This window comes from Thalassophryne amazonica, chromosome 9 (genome assembly GCF_902500255.1).
Source record: "Thalassophryne amazonica chromosome 9, fThaAma1.1, whole genome shotgun sequence".
Lineage (NCBI taxonomy): Eukaryota > Metazoa > Chordata > Actinopteri > Batrachoidiformes > Batrachoididae > Thalassophryne > Thalassophryne amazonica.
Genome location: NC_047111.1, coordinates 57,070,107 through 57,092,406, shown reverse-complemented (window position 1 = coordinate 57,092,406; position 22,300 = coordinate 57,070,107). Strand labels below are relative to the sequence as shown.

General features: G+C 40.4%; 1 protein-coding gene and 1 non-coding gene across 3 annotated transcripts in view; one reads left to right on the top strand and one right to left on the bottom strand.

The window, feature by feature from the left end:
* Positions 1–1,840: 1,840 nt before the first annotated feature.
* On the bottom strand, positions 1,841–1,922 carry trnas-gcu. The gene has a single exon. It is a non-coding gene; the product is annotated as a tRNA-Ser (tRNA).
* Positions 1,923–2,115: 193 nt separating this feature from the next.
* dpp3 (dipeptidyl-peptidase 3) overlaps positions 2,116–22,300 on the top strand; it is a 35,908-nt gene continuing 15,723 nt past the window's right edge. For both annotated transcript variants that reach the window (XM_034178091.1, XM_034178092.1), the window contains exons 1-10: positions 2,116–2,200; positions 9,044–9,175; positions 12,136–12,280; positions 12,393–12,482; positions 12,774–12,911; positions 15,543–15,617; positions 18,140–18,230; positions 18,383–18,513; positions 19,890–20,020; positions 20,685–20,743. In XM_034178091.1, coding sequence (XP_034033982.1) covers positions 9,051–9,175; positions 12,136–12,280; positions 12,393–12,482; positions 12,774–12,911; positions 15,543–15,617; positions 18,140–18,230; positions 18,383–18,513; positions 19,890–20,020; positions 20,685–20,743 — 985 coding nt within the window. In that variant the 5' untranslated portion in view covers positions 2,116–2,200; positions 9,044–9,050. The remainder of the gene's footprint in view (positions 2,201–9,043; positions 9,176–12,135; positions 12,281–12,392; positions 12,483–12,773; positions 12,912–15,542; positions 15,618–18,139; positions 18,231–18,382; positions 18,514–19,889; positions 20,021–20,684; positions 20,744–22,300) is intronic.

Sequence of the window (22,300 nt, the reverse complement as noted above, 5' to 3'; positions counted from 1 at the left end):
CAATCATTAACACCTAAACATAAAAAAACAAGGTTACAGTGGGCTAAGGAAAAGCAATCGTGGACTGTGGATGACTGGATGAAAGTCATATTCAGTGATGAATCTCGAATCTGCATTGGGCAAGGTGATGATGCTGGAACTTTTGTTTGGTGCTGTTCCAATGAGATTTGTAAAGATGACTGCCTGAAGAGAACATGTAAATTTCCACAGTCATTGATGATATGGGGCTGCATGTCAGGTAAAGGCACTGAGGAGATGGCTGTCATTACATCATCAATAAATGCACAAGTTTACGTTGATATTTTGCACACTTTTCTTATCCCATCAATTGAAAGGATGTTTGGGGATGATGAAATCATTTTTCAAGATGATAATGCATCTTGCCATAGAGCAAAAACTGTGAAAACATTCCTTGCATAAAGACACATAGGATCAATGTCATGGCCTGCAAATAGTCCGGATCTTAATCCAATTGAAAATCTTTGGTGGAAGTTGAAGAAAATGGTCCATGACAAGGCTCCAACCTGCAAAGCTGATCTGGCAACAGCAATCAGAGAAAGTTGGAGCCAGATTGATGAAGAGTACTGTTTGTCACTCATTAAGTCCATGCCTCTAGCCAGAGGTGGTGCAACAAAATACTAGTGACGTGTTGGAACGTTCTTTTGTTTTTCAGTGGCGGAGGGCGTGCCGCACTCCAAGCAGCCATCGACAGGCTGAAACGACCAGATCATTTCCAAAGTGAAGGCTGTGTTGATCCGGGACGTCGTCTGACTACCAGAGAAATTGCAGTAGAGGTGTACATCAGCACTATTTGCGGCACATTCCACTGTTACAGGAGATTTTGTAATGAAAGACGTGCGGAGGAATTCGCGGGTTGGCACGGAGCCGCAATGGCGCACAACAAAAAACACATCCGTGTTGGAAGTTTCACAGGACAAGTTGTGACATGCCCAGCTGTTACACAATTTCTCGGATACTCACTTGACTGAAAAGCCACCGAAAGCCGTCTGAATCTTCCGAATGGTTTCCAACACTTTCCGCCGCTGTGGGCCGTCTTTAATCCGGTTGTAATGCTCCTTAATCTGTGTGACGCCGAGAGTATCCTCACTGAAAGCCGTCCAAATGGTTTCCACCTGGCTGTCTCTCACAGTTTCTGGAAAAATTAGATTCAGCCCTGCTCCAATCGCTCAGCCATTTCCCTGACAATGAAAATCCAACAAGGGGGGTGGACCAGTGCTCACTCAAAGCCTGCCCACAGGCGAATGACGCAACCGACAGGCATGAAAAAACTCACGCATGCGCACGAAGGTTCAAGCTTGGCTGATGCAAGCGCACATGATTCAAATCCATATAGTTTTTAAAAAAAATAAAAAGGTCGGATAGTTTTCTAACAGACCTCGTATTTTTTAAAACAAAAATGTTGATTGTGATAATAAAGTATTTTGTTGTCACGTACAATGTTTGGCGAAATTCTGTCCTAGGTCTTTTGGATCCTTTGGATATATGAAGCTTAAATATGAAAAAGTATCGATATCGGTGATACTGGGCCTGTATTTACTTGGTATTGGATCAATACCAAAATTCCCGGTATCGCCCACTTCTGTGGTACTTTTGTGGTACTTTTGTGGTACTGTGGTACCACTTTTGTGGTAGCGGGTTAGCAGGTGTTGTACCTTGGCTGAGAAATTAGCGCGATTCCACAATAACTTTCCACTACCCATCAAAAAAAAAAACGTAACTAAATCCCCCCAAAATAGTTTAAGGCACCCGATCCAATATAGATCTCTAAAAGTATTTTGTACTAAGTATTTTTGTATGTGAGTAATGGAAAATGAATTCTCGACGAGGATGGGATTCGAACCCACGCGTGCAGAGCACAATGGATTAGCAGTCCATCGCCTTAACCACTCGGCCACCTCGTCTTGTGGCTCTTTTGCTCCACTTTATATAATAAATTATATATATTTAAAATATATAAAGTTTATTATTTATATTATATCTATTATATTATAATGTTTATAATATAAAATAAATAATATTTACGGTCGTGGAAAATGCTGACGATTGGCCACTATTTTCTGTCAATTACTTTCTATGAATTCTGATTGAATAAGGAGCGCGTCTGACGTTGAACGAATACAGGAAGTGTGTGTCAGTGTGAGACTGCAGTTTATTTGTCGCTTGAGCTGTTGGGGAAAAGAAGGTAACACGTTTTTGAGTTTGTATTGGCTATTATGCTGTTGAAAATTATGAAGTTGCAACTATTCATACGTAAAGGTTGGTTGTCTGGGTTTTGATGTGTACTGTTTTGTTTACGCCTTACGTTTGAATGCGTAAGTAGTCAGCCGGCTGGCTAGCACGCTGTGAGCTAACTTGCGCCGCCTACAAGTATTTAGTTCAATTTATACTTGTGTTATCTATAATAAATCAAAGGTGTTTGTTGCTTAAGCACAAATATTGTTTGCTGACAAAGATTTCATTCATGCCTTGTAAATCATATTTTCTAGGCTGTGGATATCGTTACGGTAACATAATGCGGCCAAAGAAACTGAAACAAGAAATGTTGGTTGATATGAAGGGAGTTTTTTTTTTTTTTTTTTTTTTTTTTTTTTTTAAGTCTGTGGGAGAATCGAACCCCTGTGTCACGTTGTCACATACTGAGATTACCCCATGGATTTTTATTTAAACTACTAGTTGGAGGACCGCGGTGATCCGTTCATTCGCTGGCTCTTGCCAGAGCGCCGCCATCTATACTCAACAAAAATATAAACGCAACACTTTTGGTTTTGCTCCCATTTTGTATGAGATGAACTCAAAGATCTAAAACTTTTTCCACATACACAATATCACCATTTCCCTCAAATATTGTTCACAAACCAGTCTAAATCTGTGATAGTGAGCACTTCTCCTTTGCTGAGATAATCTATCCCACCTCACAGGTGTGCCATACCAAGATGCTGATTAGACACCATGATTAGTGCACAGGTGTGCCTTAGACTGCCCACAATAAAAGGCCACTCTGAAAGGTGCAGTTTTATCACACAGCACAATGCCACAGATGTCGCAATATTTGAGGGAGCGTGCAATTGGCATGCTGACAGCAGGAATGTCAACCAGAGCTGTTGCTCCTGTATTGAATGTTCATTTCTCTACCATAAGCCGTCTCCAAAGGCGTTTCAGAGAATTTGGCAGTACATCCAACTAACCTCACAACCGCAGACCACGTGTAACCACACCAGCCCAGGACCTCCACATCCAGCATGTTCACCTCCAAGATCGTCTGAGACCAGCCTCTCGGACAGCTGCTGAAACAATCGGTTTGCATAACCAAAGAATTTCTGCACAAACTGTCAGAAACCGTCTCAGGGAAGCTCATCTGCATCCTAGTCGTCTTCATTGGGGTCTCGACCTGACTCCAGTTCGTCGTCGTAACCAACTTGAGTGGGCAAATGCTCACATTCGCTGGCGTTTGGCACGTTGGAGAGGTGTTCTCTTCACGGATGAATCCCGGTTCACACTGTTCAGGGCAGATGGCAGACAGCGTGTGTGGCGTCGTGTGGGTGAGTGGTTTTCTGATGTCAATGTTGTGGATCGAGTGGCCCATGGTGGCGGTGGGGTTATGGTATGGGCAGGCATCTGTTATGGACGAAGAACACAGGTGCATTTTATTGATGGCATTTTGAATGCACAGAGATACCGTGACGAGATCCTGAGGCCCATTGTTGTGCCATACATCCCAGAACATCACCTCATGTTGCAGCAGGATAATGCACCGCCCCATGTTGCAAGGATCTGTACACAATTCTTGGAAGCTGAACATGTCCCAGTTCTTGCATGGCCGGCATACTCACCAGACATGTCACCCATTGAGCATGTTTGGGATGCTCTGGACCGGCGTATACGACAGTGTGTACCAGTTCCTGCCAATATCCAGCAACTTCACACAGCCATTGAAGAGGAGTGGACCAATATTCCACAGGCCACAATTGACAACCTGATCAACTCTATGCGAAGATGTGTTGCACTGCATGAGGCAAATGGTGGTCACACCAGATACTGACTGGTATCCCCCCCAATAAAACAAAACTGCACCTTTCAGAGTGGCCTTTTATTGTGGGCAGTCTAAGGCACACCTGTGCACTAATCATGGTGACTAATCAGCATCTTGATATGGCACACCTGTGAGGTGGGATGGATTATCTCAGCAAAGGAGAAGTGCTCACTATCACAGATTTAGACTGGTTTGTGAACAATATTTGAGGGAAATGGTGATATTGTGTATGTGGAAAAAGTTTTAGATCTTTGAGTTCATCTCATACAAAATGGGAGCAAAACCAAAAGTGTTGCGTTTATATTTTTGTTGAGTGTAGGTTAGCGTTAGACACCCAAACATAAATAGAAATCAATGTGGGTGTGATCAATGTTTTCAAGAGAGTTTCACCATAAATCTGCATTGCCCCCAGAGGGGCTGTGATCTAAAGTGGTGCTGTTTGGCTCATCACTCCAGGGAACTGTGTCAAAGTAACACTTACAGGCAACAAGCAGCATTTTGTTCATCAAAACTTTCATCATCGTTAACAGGCTTCCTTTCAAAATGCAAAGTTTGTCTGCTTTCATCCATTGCGGTGTTTTTTTTTTTCTCGCAGTAATTAGACGGCACTGTTAAATGTGTCAAACATACGCCGCTTTTCACTCCGCAATAGAGGCTTAAAAAAGTGGTGTAAAAACTGTAGTTTAGTTGCATAAAACATGTCAAATACACAGCGAATAAGGCAAATAAGGTAAGAAATTATTTGCTCAACGGTTGGGCGAATAGCTTATGCCTTAATTTAATTATGAAGTTTAGTTAAAGATGGAAAATCAGGGGTCAAAGTAAGAGCTGCGCACGCTCAGATCATATTAAAGATAATACGGAGTGGCTATACACTCAGCCGTTGGGTCAGTAAAGTAAATTCGCCAGCATATACGCCCAACCACAACCGACCAATGAGCGCGCTTGTAAGATCACTTCCGGTTTCAACGCGGGAGGGAAAAAAGGCGGATATTTTCTCGCCGGCTGCGCGAGGGTTCGCAGCCAGCGGAGGAGCTGTGATCTAAAGTGGTTCTGTTTGGCTCATCACACCCAGGGAACAGTGTCAAACTAACACCATCTCTTACAGCCAGCAAGCAGCATTTTGTTCAAAAACTATTTCATCATTGTTAACAGGCTTCTATTCAAAATGCTTATGAAGTTTGTCTGTTTTCATCCATTGTGGTGTTTTCGCAGTAATTAAAGATGGCGCCGCCGCAGTAGAGCCTTAAAAAGTGGTGTAAAAAACGTAGTTTAGATGCACAGAACGTGTCAAATACACGATCATGGTTGGGCGAATAAGATAAGACATATTTATCTGCCCAACCGTTGTGCATGTAATGTTCAATGTATGACTTATTTGCCTAACGGTTGGGCAAATAAGGTAAGACATTATATTTATCTTCCCAGCGGTTGGGCGTATGACCTTTGCCAAGATAATATGTATATATCGCGGACATGACGAGCGTAGCTCTTCAATATCTCACCATGTCATTTAGGCCCTTCAGACTTTTTTTTTTTTTTTTTAGTAAATGCTTCAGTGGAGCATGACTGAGCATGGCTAAAACCTTTCGGCTTCCTTTTTAAGCAAACCTTTTTAAGCATTTTTCTTTTTTTGCCTACAATATGGCCAAATTATCATATGGTAATATTGTCATATCAATATGATATACGATATGACGATGATTTCACACACAGTGCAGCAACAGTGAAATTAAACATTCTTAAACATAACAGTAATAATACCACACTCATTTTGCACTAATCATTATCTTAGGATACAGTGCCCTCCAGAAGTATTGGAACACTTGGTATTTCTCACACATTATGTTACAAAGATTAAAATAAGAAAATAAGATTATAAAATCAAACCTTCACTGTTCCTTGTGATAGAATCACTACAATAACTGGTCCAAGATGGCGGCCAAATTTCTTGCACCTCAGCAACCAATGTTGCGTCTACTCCTTTTCATAATGTCTATGTTTGTCTACCATCGGTTTCTGGCTTTTTTCCCCACTGGGGAGATTTTTTTGTGCCATTTCCGGTTTGTGCCTCCGTCTCCATAGAGCGAGCTTCGTGGCGCTCCGCTCCTTTAAAGTCTGCTCTTAACCTATGGTGCCCCTGTTATGGAGCGCTTCTCTGAGAAAGTATCAAATAATATAAATGAAATGAAACCCAGCCAAGGTGAAAGTAAGATTATTCAGTTATTTCTGGATCAAGTTGAAAGAAATCTGCACTACACTGTTTACGCAGAGTATATTATAGTGAAATTAATCTCATTCACGTATATTCTTATATTAGTAGAATATACAATATTGAAGCGACTGTCATGTGACCCACCAAATTGAGAGAAAAACATTTCCTTTCTATGAATTTGCTCTTACACAATATCTCAGGATGGAAAACCTGATGTGAATTAAAACCCTGGGACTAATTAAAAAGGAATAAATTGAGAATTCTGAAAGTGAGACTTCTAATTCAATCACTAAACGAATGGTGAAGTATTTATCATGACAAAACATTCAGGCAGTAAAACCAAAGTCACTACTTTACAGAATACAAACCTACACAACAAAATAAATCATTTTCTAAACTTTATTCAACAGTTTTAAACAGCATTTTCAGATCATTTTAACCCAAGTTTAGGTCAGCAAATAATTTATTTCCATTTAATCTAATGACTGATGACATATAATAACGCTAAGCAAGATGGAGGCGCTCTGGCAGCAGCTCACAGTCTGCATCTGTCATCTTGTGGACTAAATAGAAATCGATTGATTACCCCCATACCAGATTTGTATATTTGTGTACGGACCAAAATCAGGTTTACAGGCCGGTTGTTTTTCTCCATGAATTAAAACCACCGCTCAGTCCTTTTCGTCCACAGAAAGCGTAAACTCATTACAGAACAAAACTCCCTTTTTTCACTCAGATAGCAAATGTATAAATCTGGTACGGGGGTCATCTCAGTACGTGACAGGCGGAGATACCACTATAGTAATGAGAAGCTAGCAATTTAGGGATAGACTAATTACCGGCTCACAGATTATCGGCCTGGCCAATGGGATAGGCCGATGATCAGCCTGGCCGGAGAGGCTTCTCTGGTTGCTGGTGATGGTGTGCAGAGAGTGACTGGCATTGTACATAATGTCCAGCAGTTTGTCCAGTGTTCTTTGCCACTGTCACCAGAGAGTCCAGCTTCATGCCAACCATGGAGCCAGCCCGCCTGAGCAGTTTGTTCAGCCTGGGTGTGTTCTTCTTGGGTGTGCTGCTCCCCCACCCCCCCACGGTGTAAAAGAGGATGCTGGCTACTATGGACTGGTAGAACATCCGCAGGAGTTTCCTGCAGATGTTAAATGACTGCAGCCTCCTCAGAAAAAACAGCCTGCTCTGTCCCTTCCTGTACAGGTGTTTGGTGTGGGTTGTCCAGTTTGCTGGCCAGCCATAGCCCAAGGTACTTGTAGGAATCCGCAGCCTCCACCTCAGCTCCCTGGTCGCTGACTTGGTCTAGACTTTCCAAAATCTGAATCACAGAACATTAGTTCTATGATTGACATCAGTTTGAGTCACAGAACATCAGTTACGGCGGTGGCTGCCATAAGAATAGCTCATAACCACCTTGTATTTTCTGTTATGTAAAAGTAGTAAATTCCATTGTTTGAATCAGAGCCCTCAACAGAAACTGGATGTTGAATGTCAAGATTCTAGATGATGACTAATTGGACAATTGTAGGATTTTTTTTTTTTTGTAATCCATAGAATAAGTTATGAATGCAGGAATGTCAACCCTGAGGTTCTGATGTAATTGCATCATACTCAATTCCTTTACTATTATTTAATTTTGTGTATAATAACCACCATGGCATTCTATAACTACAGTTTTATGTCAAAATTGTGCACAAAGATCCTTTCTTTTCATGAGAATATTCCTGTCACACTCTAAATATTAAACTTATGGTTTGTTTTCCCGAAGTGGTTACGGCAGTTGGGGCTATGCTTACAGCAGCTGTCGTAATTGATGTTCTGCAACTCTGTGCTTGTTGCTAATTTTTTATTAGTATAGTGGTAAGTTTCCTTGCCTCTCGTATGGGAGCCCAGAGTTCAATTTTCTGATGGGGAGAACAAGAGTTTTTATTTTTTCACTCCCTTCACATCAACCAACAATTCTTGTTTATTATTTTTTCGGTTCATGTATCTCTGGAGGATTTGGGTTATTTGGGCTATTAGGGTTAGGATGTCATGTCACCGCTGTAATAATAATCTACCAACACACATTTACGGTTACTGTAACAATATCCATGGCCGTTTTTTCTTTTTCTTTCTTTCTTTCTTTTTTTTTAGGGGTTGCCATGCAAACAAATTCTAACATCTGGGGTTGATCATTTGGGTGGGGGCAGTGGTGTGGCCATTAATAACTGTAGTTTCCTGTTAAAATAGTCACAGTCAGGTGTGCTCATTGAAGGTTCCAAGTTTGGCACATTTTGCTTTCTGTAAATCATAAACTTTGGTGAATGACTGCCAACAATTCACAGGATTTAACCTTTGCTCTGGTCTGTATCCCAGGCTCAGCATGCCATTCTGTAAATAAGAACTTCACACCATAATGCGTAGGAATAAAATTTGTGACATATGAGAGAGAGATCGATCGATCGATCTGTACGGAATATCAAGCCAAGGTGTTGACAGACAGTACAGACCGAGTGTCAGCCAGAGAACCCATGCAAACTCCACACAGAAAGGCCACAGGTGGAAATTGAACCCATGACCTTCTCATTGTGAGGCAACAGTGCTAACCACAAATCCATGTGCTGCCCGTGGTGGCTTAGTGGTTATTGTTTTACTTCTGTCTCTGTGCTTGCTTTATTCCCCTTCACCTGCTTTTTCCATTTTACCAACTTTTGCTGTCCTATCTCCATTCTCTTTTTTTTTTTCTCCCTAATTTCAATTTCTTATTGTCCGTTTTAAATTTCAGCAAAAAAGATGGTGGACTCACAGTACTACCTCCCAAATGATATTGGTGTATCTGTGCTCGACTGCAGTGAAGCCTTCCGTTTGCTTTCACCACAGGAGAAGTTGTATGCACACTACCTGTCACGGGCTGCCTGGTATGTTACAAACCCAAGAAAATAAAGATGAGGGGCACAGCCCTAATTCAGTTAATAGATTTATGCTTGCATGATAAAAAAAAAAAGCTCAGCGTCAGTCCCAACTACAGTGCATCCAGTAAGTATTCACAGCGCTGGACTTTTACATGTAAGGTCCCCCAGTTGACAGTGCATGTCAGATCACAAACCAAGCATGAAGTCAGTGGAATTATCTGTAGACCTCCAAGACAGTATTATCTCGAGGCACAAATCTGGGGAAGGGTACAGAAGCATTTCTGCTGCTTTGAAGGTCCCAGTGAGCACAGTGGCCTCCATCATCCATAAATGGAAGAAGTTCGGATCCACCAGGACTCTTTCTAGAGCTAGTCACCCATCTAAACTGAGTGGTTGGGGAGAAGGGCCTTAGTCAGGGAGGTGACCAGGAACCTGATGGTCACTCTGTCAGAGCTCCAGCATTCCCTCTGTGGAGAGAGGAGAACCTTCCAGAAGCCACTCCTTAGTAAAAGGCCCATAGCAGCCAAAAGCCACCTGAAGACTCTCGGATCATGAGAAACATAATTCTCTGGTCTGATTAGACAAAGAGTGAACTCTTTGATGTGAATGCCAGGCATCATGTTTGGAGGACACCAGGTACCATCTCTACAGTGAAGCATGGTGGTGGCAGCATCATACTGTGGTGGTGATTTTCAGTGGCAGGAACTGGGAGTCTGGTTAGGATTGAGGGAAAGATGAATGCTGCAATGTACAGAGACATCCTGGATGAAAACCTGCTCCAGAGCGCCCTTGACCTCAGACCGGGATGACCATTCATCTATCAGCAAGACAATGACCCTAAGCACACAGCCAAATATGAAATGAGTGGCTTCAGGACAACTCTGTGAATGTCCTTGAGTGGCCCAGCCAGAGTCCAGACCTGAGTCCGATTGAGCATCTCTGGAGAGATCTGAAAATGGCACCAATGCGCCTCATCCAACCTGATGGAGCTTGAGAGGTGTTGCAAAGAGGAATGGGCAAACATGCACCAAGCTTGTGGCATCATATTCAAGAAGACTTGAGGCTGTAATTGCTGCTAAAGGTCCATCAACAAAGTATTGAGCAAAAGGTGTGAATACTTATGTGCATGTTATTTTTAGTTTTTTATTTTTAGTAAATTTGCAACAAAACATTTGTTATTCTGCCATTATGGGGTGTTGTGAGTAGAATTTTAAGGGAAAAAATTAATTTATTCCATTTTAGAATAAGGTTGTAACATAACAAAATGTGGAAAAGTGAAGTGCTGTGAATACTTTTTGGATGTACTGAGTAGCCTATAGCATAACACAAATCCCTAAGTCAGCTGTCCAGCTACATTAAAAAGGAAAGGGAGCAGATGCAGCCCTGGTCACAATTATTGACATACCTGAATTTTAAAATGTTTTTAGGATTGAGTACCAATAAACCAATCTTGTATGATTGCAATTGCGTTTAAATTCATCTTGCGTTTAAAGGGGTAGTGTGACATTTTTCAACTTGGGCTGTATTTTTAGAAGCTGTGCAGTTAATCTTTTCACTTAGGCCAAAATGTAATTTAATCTCTATTATTTTTTACAGCGCAACTGCTGTTACAAGCCAACCAGCTAAGTAATGTAATGACACGGAAAGCTATGAACACTTTCAGTAAACCACTTCTTGTCACCACTCAACAGAAAAAAACGTTATAAGTGTCTGGTAGCAAAGAGAGGATCCCTGCAGAGGTAAATTTGCATGTTACTTCACTAAATGTAAAGAAACCTTTTGAAACAACTATAGAGTATACAGCAACTGGTTAGTAGCTTACCTTAGGTTAGCTGTCTTCCCCTGGCGCTGCGTTCCACTGAAGGAGTACAAGTCGACTGCTCATGAGCTTTTTCAGTAAGACCCAGCCCCTCGTTAATAGTCAACAGGTAGGCTAAGGTAAGTGTCTGATTGTATAATTGTCATTTTAAAAGGTTTCTTTACATTTAGTGATGTAAGCATGCAGATGTTGACCTCCACATGGAATCAGGGATACTGTCTGTGTTACCAGATGCATCGATTTGATATTTTCGTCTGTTTAGTGGTGACAGGAAGAGGTTTACTGTGAATGTTTTAGCTTGTCCCATGCCATTACATTAATTAGCCAGATAGTCATTTACGTTGTCTGTGTTCTGAATCAATGTTGCACTGAGTAAACTTATTTTTATTCCCAGTGAAGAGAGGACCCCGAAAGGCTGTAAAAATAGAGCCTAAGTTGCAAAATTTCAAAGTTTCCCCCTAAGGTCTGTGCATCATTTGTACACCAGACACAGAAAATGTCAGTTGTTCAGATAATTGACTTCTGACACGGCGTAATATCTGTGTGTGTGATATTTTACTCTGTGAGTAAAATATCATTTTACATTCTGTTGGAAGCACATGATGTAACCTTGCAATGGCAAGTTGGAAATTTATATAAAAAATTATGAAGAGGTTGCATGGAAGTTAGTCATTGTGTCTCATGGAAAAGAAATGGCTGCTCATTTACACTTTTGGTATGTCTGTAATTTTTGTCATACTGGCAAGTGATTGTTTAGGAGGTAAGTGTTTGGCCTAAAAGTGAGTTGCTTCTTTCAGAATTTATAATTGGGCAAATGTCCTGACAGGCTGTCATCATGAGACAAATACTTTTCTAAAATACTCTTGGCTTGAAGCAAGAAAGTTGTCAGGGCAGTGACTGCAGACAACCATGCCATAGAATTTGTAGTAAGTCTCCACATTACATGGAGAAATGGAGCGGGGGTGGGATTTGAGCCGATAACCTTCCACACTGAAACCAAGTGCACTAACCGCTTGGCCACCACCCCTGCAGACCATAAATGGAATCATCATTAATTAAATGTCTGCATGTTTTTTTTCTATCAGTTACATCTTTTTTTAAGACTTTTTTTTTTTAAAGAATTAAAATGTGATCATTGTTATGTTAGGTATGGTGGTTTGGCAGTGCTACTGCAGACTTCACCAGAGTCGGCAAACATCTTTGTCTTGCTACAGAGAATCTTCAGAAAGCAGTCGCCTGCACAACTGGAACAAGTTGCCACAGCAGCTGGACTCAGCTCTGAGGAATACCAGGTGCCCCCCCCCACAAACTCCTTCCTTTGTGCACATTATGTATTTTGTGCAGAAAAACAATGACATACCATGCTGTGATACCAATTCCATTTCTGTGGTTTGTTTTTTAAAGGCTTTCTTGGTCTATGCAGCTGGGCTGTATGCCAACATGGGAAACTACAAGTCTTTTGGAGACACTAAGTTTATCCCAAATCTACCTCAGGTATGATGTCCTGTGGTTTCTGTTGTAACAGGATACAGTCTGTTAAATACATTCCTTTACAGCAAGTGGAAACAATAACATGAACACAAATGATGTGAAACGCCACTTTGAAATGCAACCTTCATAATTACAGCAGAGTTCTCAGACATGATTTATTGCTGGCTGACTGAGCTGCGTTATATTACGTATCTGATAAACTGGCGACTGCATTATGTGTGCACTGCATAGTGCGCATTTTGCTTGATGCTCATTGATATATTTTACACTGTGTGCATGGGTTTCTGTCCTCAGGAAAAGCTGAAAGCTGTAGTGTGGGCCAGTCAGGCTTTTCAGGAGGATCCCACTGAGATTGAAGCTCTGTGGAACAGCTGTTCACACCTGCTTTATTCCCTGGGAGATAAAGAGAAACAGCTGGGTCTGGGCGACAAGGTGGGAGCATGTAACACTCTGTGAAGAATTTAACCTCTCCCTCCCAACTCTTCTGTACTTTGCTGCACGTTGAAACCGTCTGACGAGCCCGATGATTAAGTTGTGCACATATCATTCATCACAGAACCTACTGTGGACAAACTGTATCTGCATGAATTACCGACCAATTACCAGTTAAGTCAAAATGGAAGCCTTGCTACTGTCAAGACATGACACAAAAAAAAGATTTTTCCTGGGCTGAAGAGGATTAGTCTTGCTTGGGTCAGCAGTGGAGCTGTTCGAGTGAGGAAACATGACTTCATGCTTTCAGAGCGCCAAACTCTGCTCAAATGCAGCATATCTGTCTGTAAACCGGGAAAATACTTAATTCCGTGGAAATGTGACATCATTTGTCCATTAGTGCCCCAACTCCACAGGAGACTTTTGTATTTGCTAATGAACAAAATATTTAAATACATAGCTGATTCTTTTGCTCGGTCTGTCATAGTGTGAGTGGCCCTTAAATTTTACTCTTTTCTTTCAGGATGTCAGTTGTAATCCAAATGCCTTTTCCCCCCACCTTGTTTTTGTTAGTTTTTTTTTATTTATTTATTATATTTCTCATTTTAGCATCTTGCCATTCACAGCTATTTTGTGCATTTTAAGTCTTTACAAAAATTCAGAAACCTTTTCATTGTTTTAGTTTGGCATTGTGGTATGGTTACCAATTAAACAGAAACCACTTTAATTTGTCTTGACTTGCTCTACATTTTGCATCACAGTGCTCATGAATACTGCAAATGCAACCAGTGAACTCATTGATGTAAATCTGTAGCTGCCTTTGAAGCTAGTTCTCAGTAAAGCAATTTTTACTTCAACAAACCATTAAAAGGCCTCATCCGGTATTCATGAGCAAGACACTAACAGTCTAGTTACAGTGAGGAAAATAAGTATTTGAACACCCTGCGATTTTGCAAGTTCTCCCACTTAGAAATCATGGAGGGATCTGAAATTTTCATCTTGGGTGCATGTCCACTGTGAGAGACATAATCTAAAAAAAATAAATAAAAAAATCCAGAAATCACAATGTATGATTTTTTTTTTTTTTTTTTTTTTAATTTATTTGTATGTTACTGCTGCAGATAAGTATTTCAACACCTGTGAAAATCAGTGTTAATATTTGGTACAGTAGCCTTTGTTTGCAATTACAGAGGTCAAATGTTTCCTGTAGATTTTCACCAGGTTTGCACACACTGCAGCAGGGATTTTGGCCCATTCCTCCACACAGATCTTCTCTAGATCAGCCAGGTTACTGGGCTGACCCTGAGAAACATGGAGCTTGAGCTCCCTCCAAAGATTTTCTATTGGGTTTAGGTCTGGAGACTGGCTAGGCCACTCCAGAACCTTGATATGCTTCTTACTAAGCCACTCCTTGGTTATCCTGGCTGTGTGCTTCAGGTCATTGTCATGTTGGAAGACCCATCCATGACCCATCTTCAGTGCTCTAACTGAGGGAAGGAGGTTGTTCCCCAAAGTCTCGCAATACATGGCCTCGGTCATCCTCTCCTTAATACAGTGCAGTCGTCCTGTCCCATGTGCAGAAAAACACCCCAAAAACATGATGCTTCCACCCCCATGCTTCACAGTAGGGACAGTGTTTTTGGGATGGTACTGAGCATTCTTCTTCCTCCAAACACGGCAAGTGGAATTAAGATCAAAAAGTTCTATTTTGGTCTCATATGACCACATAACTTTCTCCCATGACTCCTCTGGATCATCCAAATGGTCATGGGCAAACTTAAGACGGACCTGGACGTGTGCTGATTTCAGCAGGGGAACCTTCCGTACTATGCATGATTTTAACCCATGACGTCTTAGTATATTACCCTCAGTAACCTTGGAAACAGTGGTGCCAGCTCTCTTCAGGTCATTGACGAGCTCCTCCTGTGCAGTTCTGGGCTGATTGCTCACCTTTCTTAGGATCATTGATACGGCTCGAAGTGAGATCTTGCATGGAGCCCCAGTCCGAGGGAGATTGACAGTCATGTTTAGCTTCTTCCATTTTCTAATAATTGCTCCAACAGTTGATCTTTTTTCACCAAGCTGCTTGGCAGTTGCCCGGTAGCCCTTTCCAGCCTTGTGGAGGTCTACAATTTTGTCTGTGGTGTCTTTGGACAGCTCTTTGGTCTTAGCCATGTTAGTAGTTGGAGTCTTACTGATTGTGTGGGGTGGACAGGTGTCTTTATGCAGCTAACGACCTCAAATCGGTGCTTCTAATTTGGAATAATAAGTGGAGTGGAGGTGGACTTTTTAGAGGCAGACTAACAGGTCTTTGAGGGCCAGAATTTTTGTTGATTGTTGAGTGTTGAAATACTTATTTGCAGCTGTAACATGCAAATAAATTGGTTAAAAAAATCATACATTGTGATTTTCGGATTTTTTATTTATTTATTTATTTATTTATTTTGGATTATGTCTCTCACAGTGGACATGCACCTAAGATGAAAATTTCAGACCCCTCCATGATTTCTAAGTGGGAGAACTTGCAAAATCCGCAGGGTGTTCAGATACTTATTTTCCTCACTGTATATTCTGCCTATGAAGAACATACACAGATCATGCATGTGTCTGTTGTTGTCAACTGTCCTCCAGGGCATTACAACGTACTTTTCAGGAAACTGCTGTTTGGAGGATGCTGAACTGGCTCAGAAGTTCCTTGACTCGCAGGTAAACATTTCACACCTGAAGTCACTTTTTTGTCCTCTTCCTTCTTGTACTTTGTTTTGTAGAATTATTTATTTACTGTCCTTATTCGTTGACCAGGCATGTGAGAATTTTGTGAATTTACAAGGATCTAGTGACCAAAATGTGCATTTCTGATTCCTGCAAATCCATTGATTGGCATTGGACCATCCATTGGACAGGCAGTGTAGGAATTTAATGGTGGCCATGACCGCCTTGTCCTGCATCACTGCTCCTCAGTACGGACGTAAGACCCTGGAAAAATTGCGCACCCACAGCCTCCATGGCTTTTTGTGTTCCAAGTCCAGTTTCAGCTACTTCATTTTTTTTTGTCTGTGTAATTCTGCGAATGTCACAAGACACCACATAGTTGGAAGCAAAGACTGTAGCGTGAAGCACTCCTCACAGCCTGATTAGTTCAAAACAAGAAGTCGACTACATAGCTTACCTAGTTATCAGTTGATAACTTTAAGTATCGAGTAACGTCAGGTAATCTTCTGTTAGCAGACATCTGTGGTTTAAACTGTGCTGCCAACTGCTGTTTTTGTTGCAGGGCACTGATTTACCATTATGCCAGGATTTGAATGATTCCGCCAACTACAGAAAAAGCTTACGAGATTTGACAGCAAATGCTTTGTCAGATGGTGATATTTAAGGCATTACTATGGTTCATTTACATTAGCTAAAATGAGGCACTCTGATCAGCCGAATTTGCGAAGAGGCATGACTGCCTCATTTATTTCCAAGCAGAAGAGGATAACTCTAAATGAAGGGCTGCCTGTCTTTATTTCATAATGTATTTAACGATCAGGGCAGTTATTAGTATAATCTGAGAGGTGAGGTTAATGGCATAAGAGAGAGAGAGAGAAGAATGTGCATGTGAGTAAAGGCACCTTGACACTGGCACAAATTTGATCCCCCGCACTGGCATGCAATCTGGTGTACCAGTGAGTAAATGCGTCATAAGCTGCGTGCCATTGCACAAAGAAAATTTTGAAATGTTCAATACTTCCGGCATGTATTAATGTCCTGAACTAGTCATGAACATTGCAAACTATTAAAAAATGCTGCGTATTATTGCACACAGGGCATCAGAATGATTGTGACAAGATGTTACATCTATAATAAACATAATTTTACAGATACATGATCTAACTCATGAACAGGAATGAAAATGCAACTGTTTTACCAATCCATTACTATATGTATTATAAATAATTACCTTTGAGACAAGATTCCAGATATGGTCTCCATGCACGGCGCACACGAGACAACCTGAAGCTGTAGATAACTTCTCAGTGATTCTGGGAGCGATGAGAGAATGGTTTCATCAGCCAAATTCTGAGAGCAAATGCGTCATCAGCTATGAAATTATTTTTTTATATAGTGTGGCAAAGCGGGACACATTGGCATGACTAATTGCACAGTGGTGTGGGGATCAAATTCGTGCAAGTGTCAAGGTGCTTTAGTTAGCAAGCATATGTGGCTCCAGAGGAAGGTGTGCAGAGGGCTCGCCCCCCTCCTCTGTCATACAAGACAGTAAATAGCTGCATCCCAAATGAATGTAGCTGCTGCTCAACCCACTAAAAGAGACTAAAATGACAGACAGCTGTATTTTGGACAAAGAGTGTCTTATTAGAGTCATTACAATATTGTAACCAGTATGTTATGGTAAAGTTTTAAGCTGTCATGTGGTATTTTGTAGCCAAACACCTTATGTTGGTTTAAAGCTGGTTATTAGATCTATAATCTATTTGATTATAATCTGTGTAGTCTTAAGGGGTGGTGGCCAAGTGGTTAATGCACTTGGTTTCAGTGCTGAAGGTTCCCGGTTCGAATCCCACCCCTACCACATTTCCACATGTAATGTGGAGTTGCGTCAGGAAGGGCATCCGGCGTAAAATTTGTGCCAGTTCAACATGCAGATCCACCTTGGATTTGCTGTGGCAACCCTGAGTACAAAACAAGGGAGCAGCCAAAGGGACTTACTTACTTACTGTGTAGTCTTAGACTAATGAGGAATAACAATGTCTGCCTTTGGTCAAATGGAACTTTTAAAGTACATACTCGTATTTAAGACTTTCCATTTGTTATACTCTGATTAAGACATATCTGTCACCAGTATTTTGATTCTAATACTTCAGATTAGGTGGATGTGTTTGTCAGGATACAGGAAAAGTCGGCCTAACGTGAACTGGGCCTGGGGCTAACCCTAACCCAAACTCAACCTGGGTGCCGAGTTCTTAACCCGGACACTGGGGTCTCTTGTTACCATTTTTCAAATGTTAATATATATGATGTATCAGCTATAGCATATATGCATGGCCTTTACACTCCCACCGAAAATGCAGAGAAGGACCTGGGTTCTGGGAACAATCCTGGTTTTCCTCTCCTCCAACCATCCCTGATTAGCTTTTTCTAATTTAGTTATCGCTCTTTGCTTTAATGTTGTCTTATTGATCAGTGTATCTTTCATTCTGATTGATGTTCTTATGGGTTGTGTCTAGAAACTGTCTGCATACAACACCCGTCTGTTTAAGAGTGACAGTGGAGGGAAAGCCTGCTATGAGGTGCGCTTGGCATCAGCTGTGCAGAAAGGTCAGGCCTACAGTGATATAAATGGAGCTTTCAATCAGAATAATGTTAAATATTTTCACCAACTGTTTCTTAAACATAGTACATAGTGAAGACTACTACAAGTATGTTAGTGCATCACTGTCAGTGATTAAACTCAATTTCTATTGCTTCAGACTGTGCAGCAGAGGGAGAGGACAAGTCCAGGTGTGGCAGGTTCAGTTTTGAAGACAAAGAGTTCACTGTGACAAGGGGAGATTATGCTCCTCTCATGGAGAACGTTTGCCATTACCTCAATCAAGCAAAGGTGAGAGGGTGAGGGTTTCATGGTAAATTATTTTTTAAGAATGCTTTCTTTTTCTTCCATTTGAACAGAAATGGAGATATACAAAACATCCAAAAATCGGAGCTTTTCTGCAGCTTAAATCCAGATATTTGCAGAATAGTAACACTAGCATTCAAGTTAGAATGAAAGTAAATGCTAAAATCGATAATGAATCATTTGGTAGATGGCAAAATCGCAATCAATGTGTTCTGTTTTCATTTGTTGTGGTTAATATAATAAAATTTGTTTTTAATATGTTCAATAATTTAACTTTTCAAGTTGCTGACTTGAAAGTTTCAGCTGGATTTGTCGAGAACCTTTGAAACTACTCTCTCTCTGTATTGTATTCATTACTGCATTTTATTGTATTTGCATTATTCTACTGTAGTCTGGTGTTTACTGGATAGCTGTAAGTCATAGTTAAGCTTTTGCTATATTTTATGACACTTTTTATTCTAACGGGTCCATCCAAGTGGAAATGACAGTTAAGGGAGTTTTGTATTCATACAATGTCAAATGGTATCAGATTTTTGAAATTATTCTGAACATGCATCATGTTATAAATGCTGAAATGGCAGTTACATCCAAGCTTACAATGTAAGGCAAACAAAATAAAAGTAGTTGAAGATGTTGTTACTAGCTTTTGTAGGAAATAGAATCAAGAATGTACTTTTCAGTTTTCATATTGTACGTGTCAGTGTTGGAATAGTGGTATGACAATTTCTTGGGTCATCCATTCACCAACAATCATGCAGCCTCTGTACACCTTAGTGAAATTATGTCATGTACTGGGCAATTAAGAAATATCAATGTTTTTTTTTTCTGTTATTGACTTAAAAAGTGTTTAAAATAAATGTAATAATGTAACTACTTCTTGTCATATTATAAACCAAGAGACTCGAGCGTTTGCTTGAGCGTCTGTAAACCTGTTGTATAAAATTTGTATTTTATACAATGAACTTTTCATCTTTGTTAGTTGTTACATGTTAAATATTAACTTATTGATGGGTGTTTTCAAGTGAAACCTATGAGGCACTCTGTAGTGTCTGGACACTGCCAAAGAATAAACGGTCGGGTGTTCCCCCCCCCCCTTATTTTTCTTTTTTTTAACAAATGGAGTTGGTACAAAATATTTTAGGGTTTTGAGCATTTTTAAATAAGCAGTGCGTAAAGCAAAGTCCAAAAATTTGGCACGTGCACCCAATTTTGTCCCATTTGATTGTGATTTTTGCCCTGGGGCACAGTTAATGGTAAGAGGACACCAAGGTAGAAAGCTGTCTGTTTTAGGGCAGAATGAATGAGGTTGTAATTAATTTGCCTAAAGGACTCTTCCCCCCCAAAATTGTTGTCTATAATAGGCTTACGCTGCCAACGACAACCAGGAAAAAATGATTGAAGAGTACAAACGTAGTTTCACCCTCGGTTCTGTTGATGCCCACAAAGAGGGTTCACGCTATTGGATCAAGGACAAGGGACCAATTGTTGAGAGGTGAGGCCACTGAATCACAGTACCATGAATTTTCTATGTATTTGCAATAAGGATTGTTCTGCTAACCGGCATACACCTTATTATAAACATTTGATTAAAAAAAAACAACCCATTGACCCTTGCAAACGTATTCATTTCATTCAGTGTTACCAAATTCTTTTATGCTGTCTGATTTGTGAAAGAATAAGGAAATACAGTGTGCAAAATGACATGCCTTCTTTCAGCTTGTGATTACTGGTTCATTTGTCAACCAGACATTTTTGTCTTTATCTTTGTGGCTCACCTTAAGTAAGCGTGTGTGTGTCTGTGTGTGAGAGCTATTATGCTCCACACAAACAAAAATCTGAGGGGGTGTGTAAGAATGTTGTTCATCTGTCCATGCGTTTTGCAAGTACAGTTCCTGCTAAACTGGTTGGTAGAGTTCAGAGAAGCTTCAGTGGTTGCACATTATATGAAGAGGTATATTACGGAAAGTAAAATTGAACTGAGGTGTCTTCAAGGGAAAATAACTGGACTCTTATATTTATTTGATGGATCCAGTAATGTTGATTTTTGTGACCACAACTCTTCTGAAACCAGTTTATTAATTTAATTGAAACTCCACACAAGGTGACGTATCTGCTCATCACTCATCTATGTTACACTTATTCTTGTCTTTTCTCAGTTACATAGGTTTCATAGAGAGTTACAGAGACCCCTTTGGCTCCAGAGGAGAGTTTGAAGGTAATTGCTTTTTCAACCACCATTGTGTCAAGTACAGTCAAATTACTGATTATGTTGCCATGATGAGCTACATAGTCAGGTCTGAGCAAACCTGCTGACATTTGACATCACAATGCAGGACACCCATGCGTGGCCGTGAGCGGCAACAGCGGACTAGTGGGCGTCCCATACACACATGTGAGATGCGGGACACGGATGTTAGACAGTGACAAATATTTCCTCTGTAGATACTACAATAATGAAATTGTGAAATTAAATTATGTGCTTGAAGTGCAGTATCTCAGCTTTTAATTCAAGGGGTTTAACAAAAGAAACATTGGATAATATATCCATTTGCATACATACTGTCTCCATTTTCAAAGCCCATAGGGAACTGGCCATATGAAATCTAGGAATTATTTTTAATACAGATGAATCAGTTTTACAACCAGTTTTCCTTAGACAGCAGGTGCTGGATACACATTTTCAAGTCACTGAATATGTTTTGGACTTAATTTACGTACGTACAGTCATTAAAATACAAACACTATGGTAAAATAACTCAAACTAAGTGAATGTGCAAAGAGACTAGTGAAGAAAGCTACCAAGGCATCCAGACAATTCTGAAGGAGGACAAACTGAATAATGAGCCTCTTGTCTGTTGCATCATCAGTTACACAACTTCATATGCAATGTTGTAGGATAGGCTTTTCTTTAAAAAATGACATTTCAGCTACAGTCTGCCAGAAGGCACATGGGAGACTTGAGCCTACATTTGATCAGTATTCTTGGCTGAAAATCCCTTTGTTCCTCTCCACCATGAAGCTGTGACTGGAGTGCAACAAACAAAAGTTGCACCATGGTGAGGTTCTCTAAGCACAACCACAAAAGGCTATAACTTCTTCAGAGTTGCTTGGGCATCTTGGTGGCTTCCCTCATAAGTTTCCTTGTGGCACAGTCGTTCAGTTTTTGTGAACTTCTTCCTGCGGACACATTTACCATGAACATCCATACTGTTTGTATTCCTTTAGAAGTAATTCTTGTAAATGAAGTCTAAAACATGTTCATGTGTCAATTTTCTGACTTGTCCAAAGAAAACTAGCTGTAAAAATTATTTGTATTAAAAATATTCTGTTTTGTTTGACCAGTTACTTATGGACTCTGAAAATGGAGATCATATGTACAGTGCATCCAGAAAGTATTCAGTGCTTCACTTCATCCACATTTTTTTTATGTTACTGCCTTGTTCAGAAATGGATGAAATTCATTTTTTCCCCTCAAAATTCTACACATAATATTTTTGCAAGTTTTATATATATATATATATATATATATATATATATATATATATATATATATATATATATATATATTAAAACTCAGAAATCACTGATCATCCTTGAGATGTTTCTACACCTTAACTGGAGTCCACCTGGGGTAAATTCAGTTGATTGGACATGATTTGGAAAGACACACACCTGTCTACATATAAGGTCCCACAGTTGACAGTGCATGTCAGAGCAAAAACCAAGCATGAAGTCAAAGGAATTGTCTGTAGACCTCTGAGACAAAATTGTC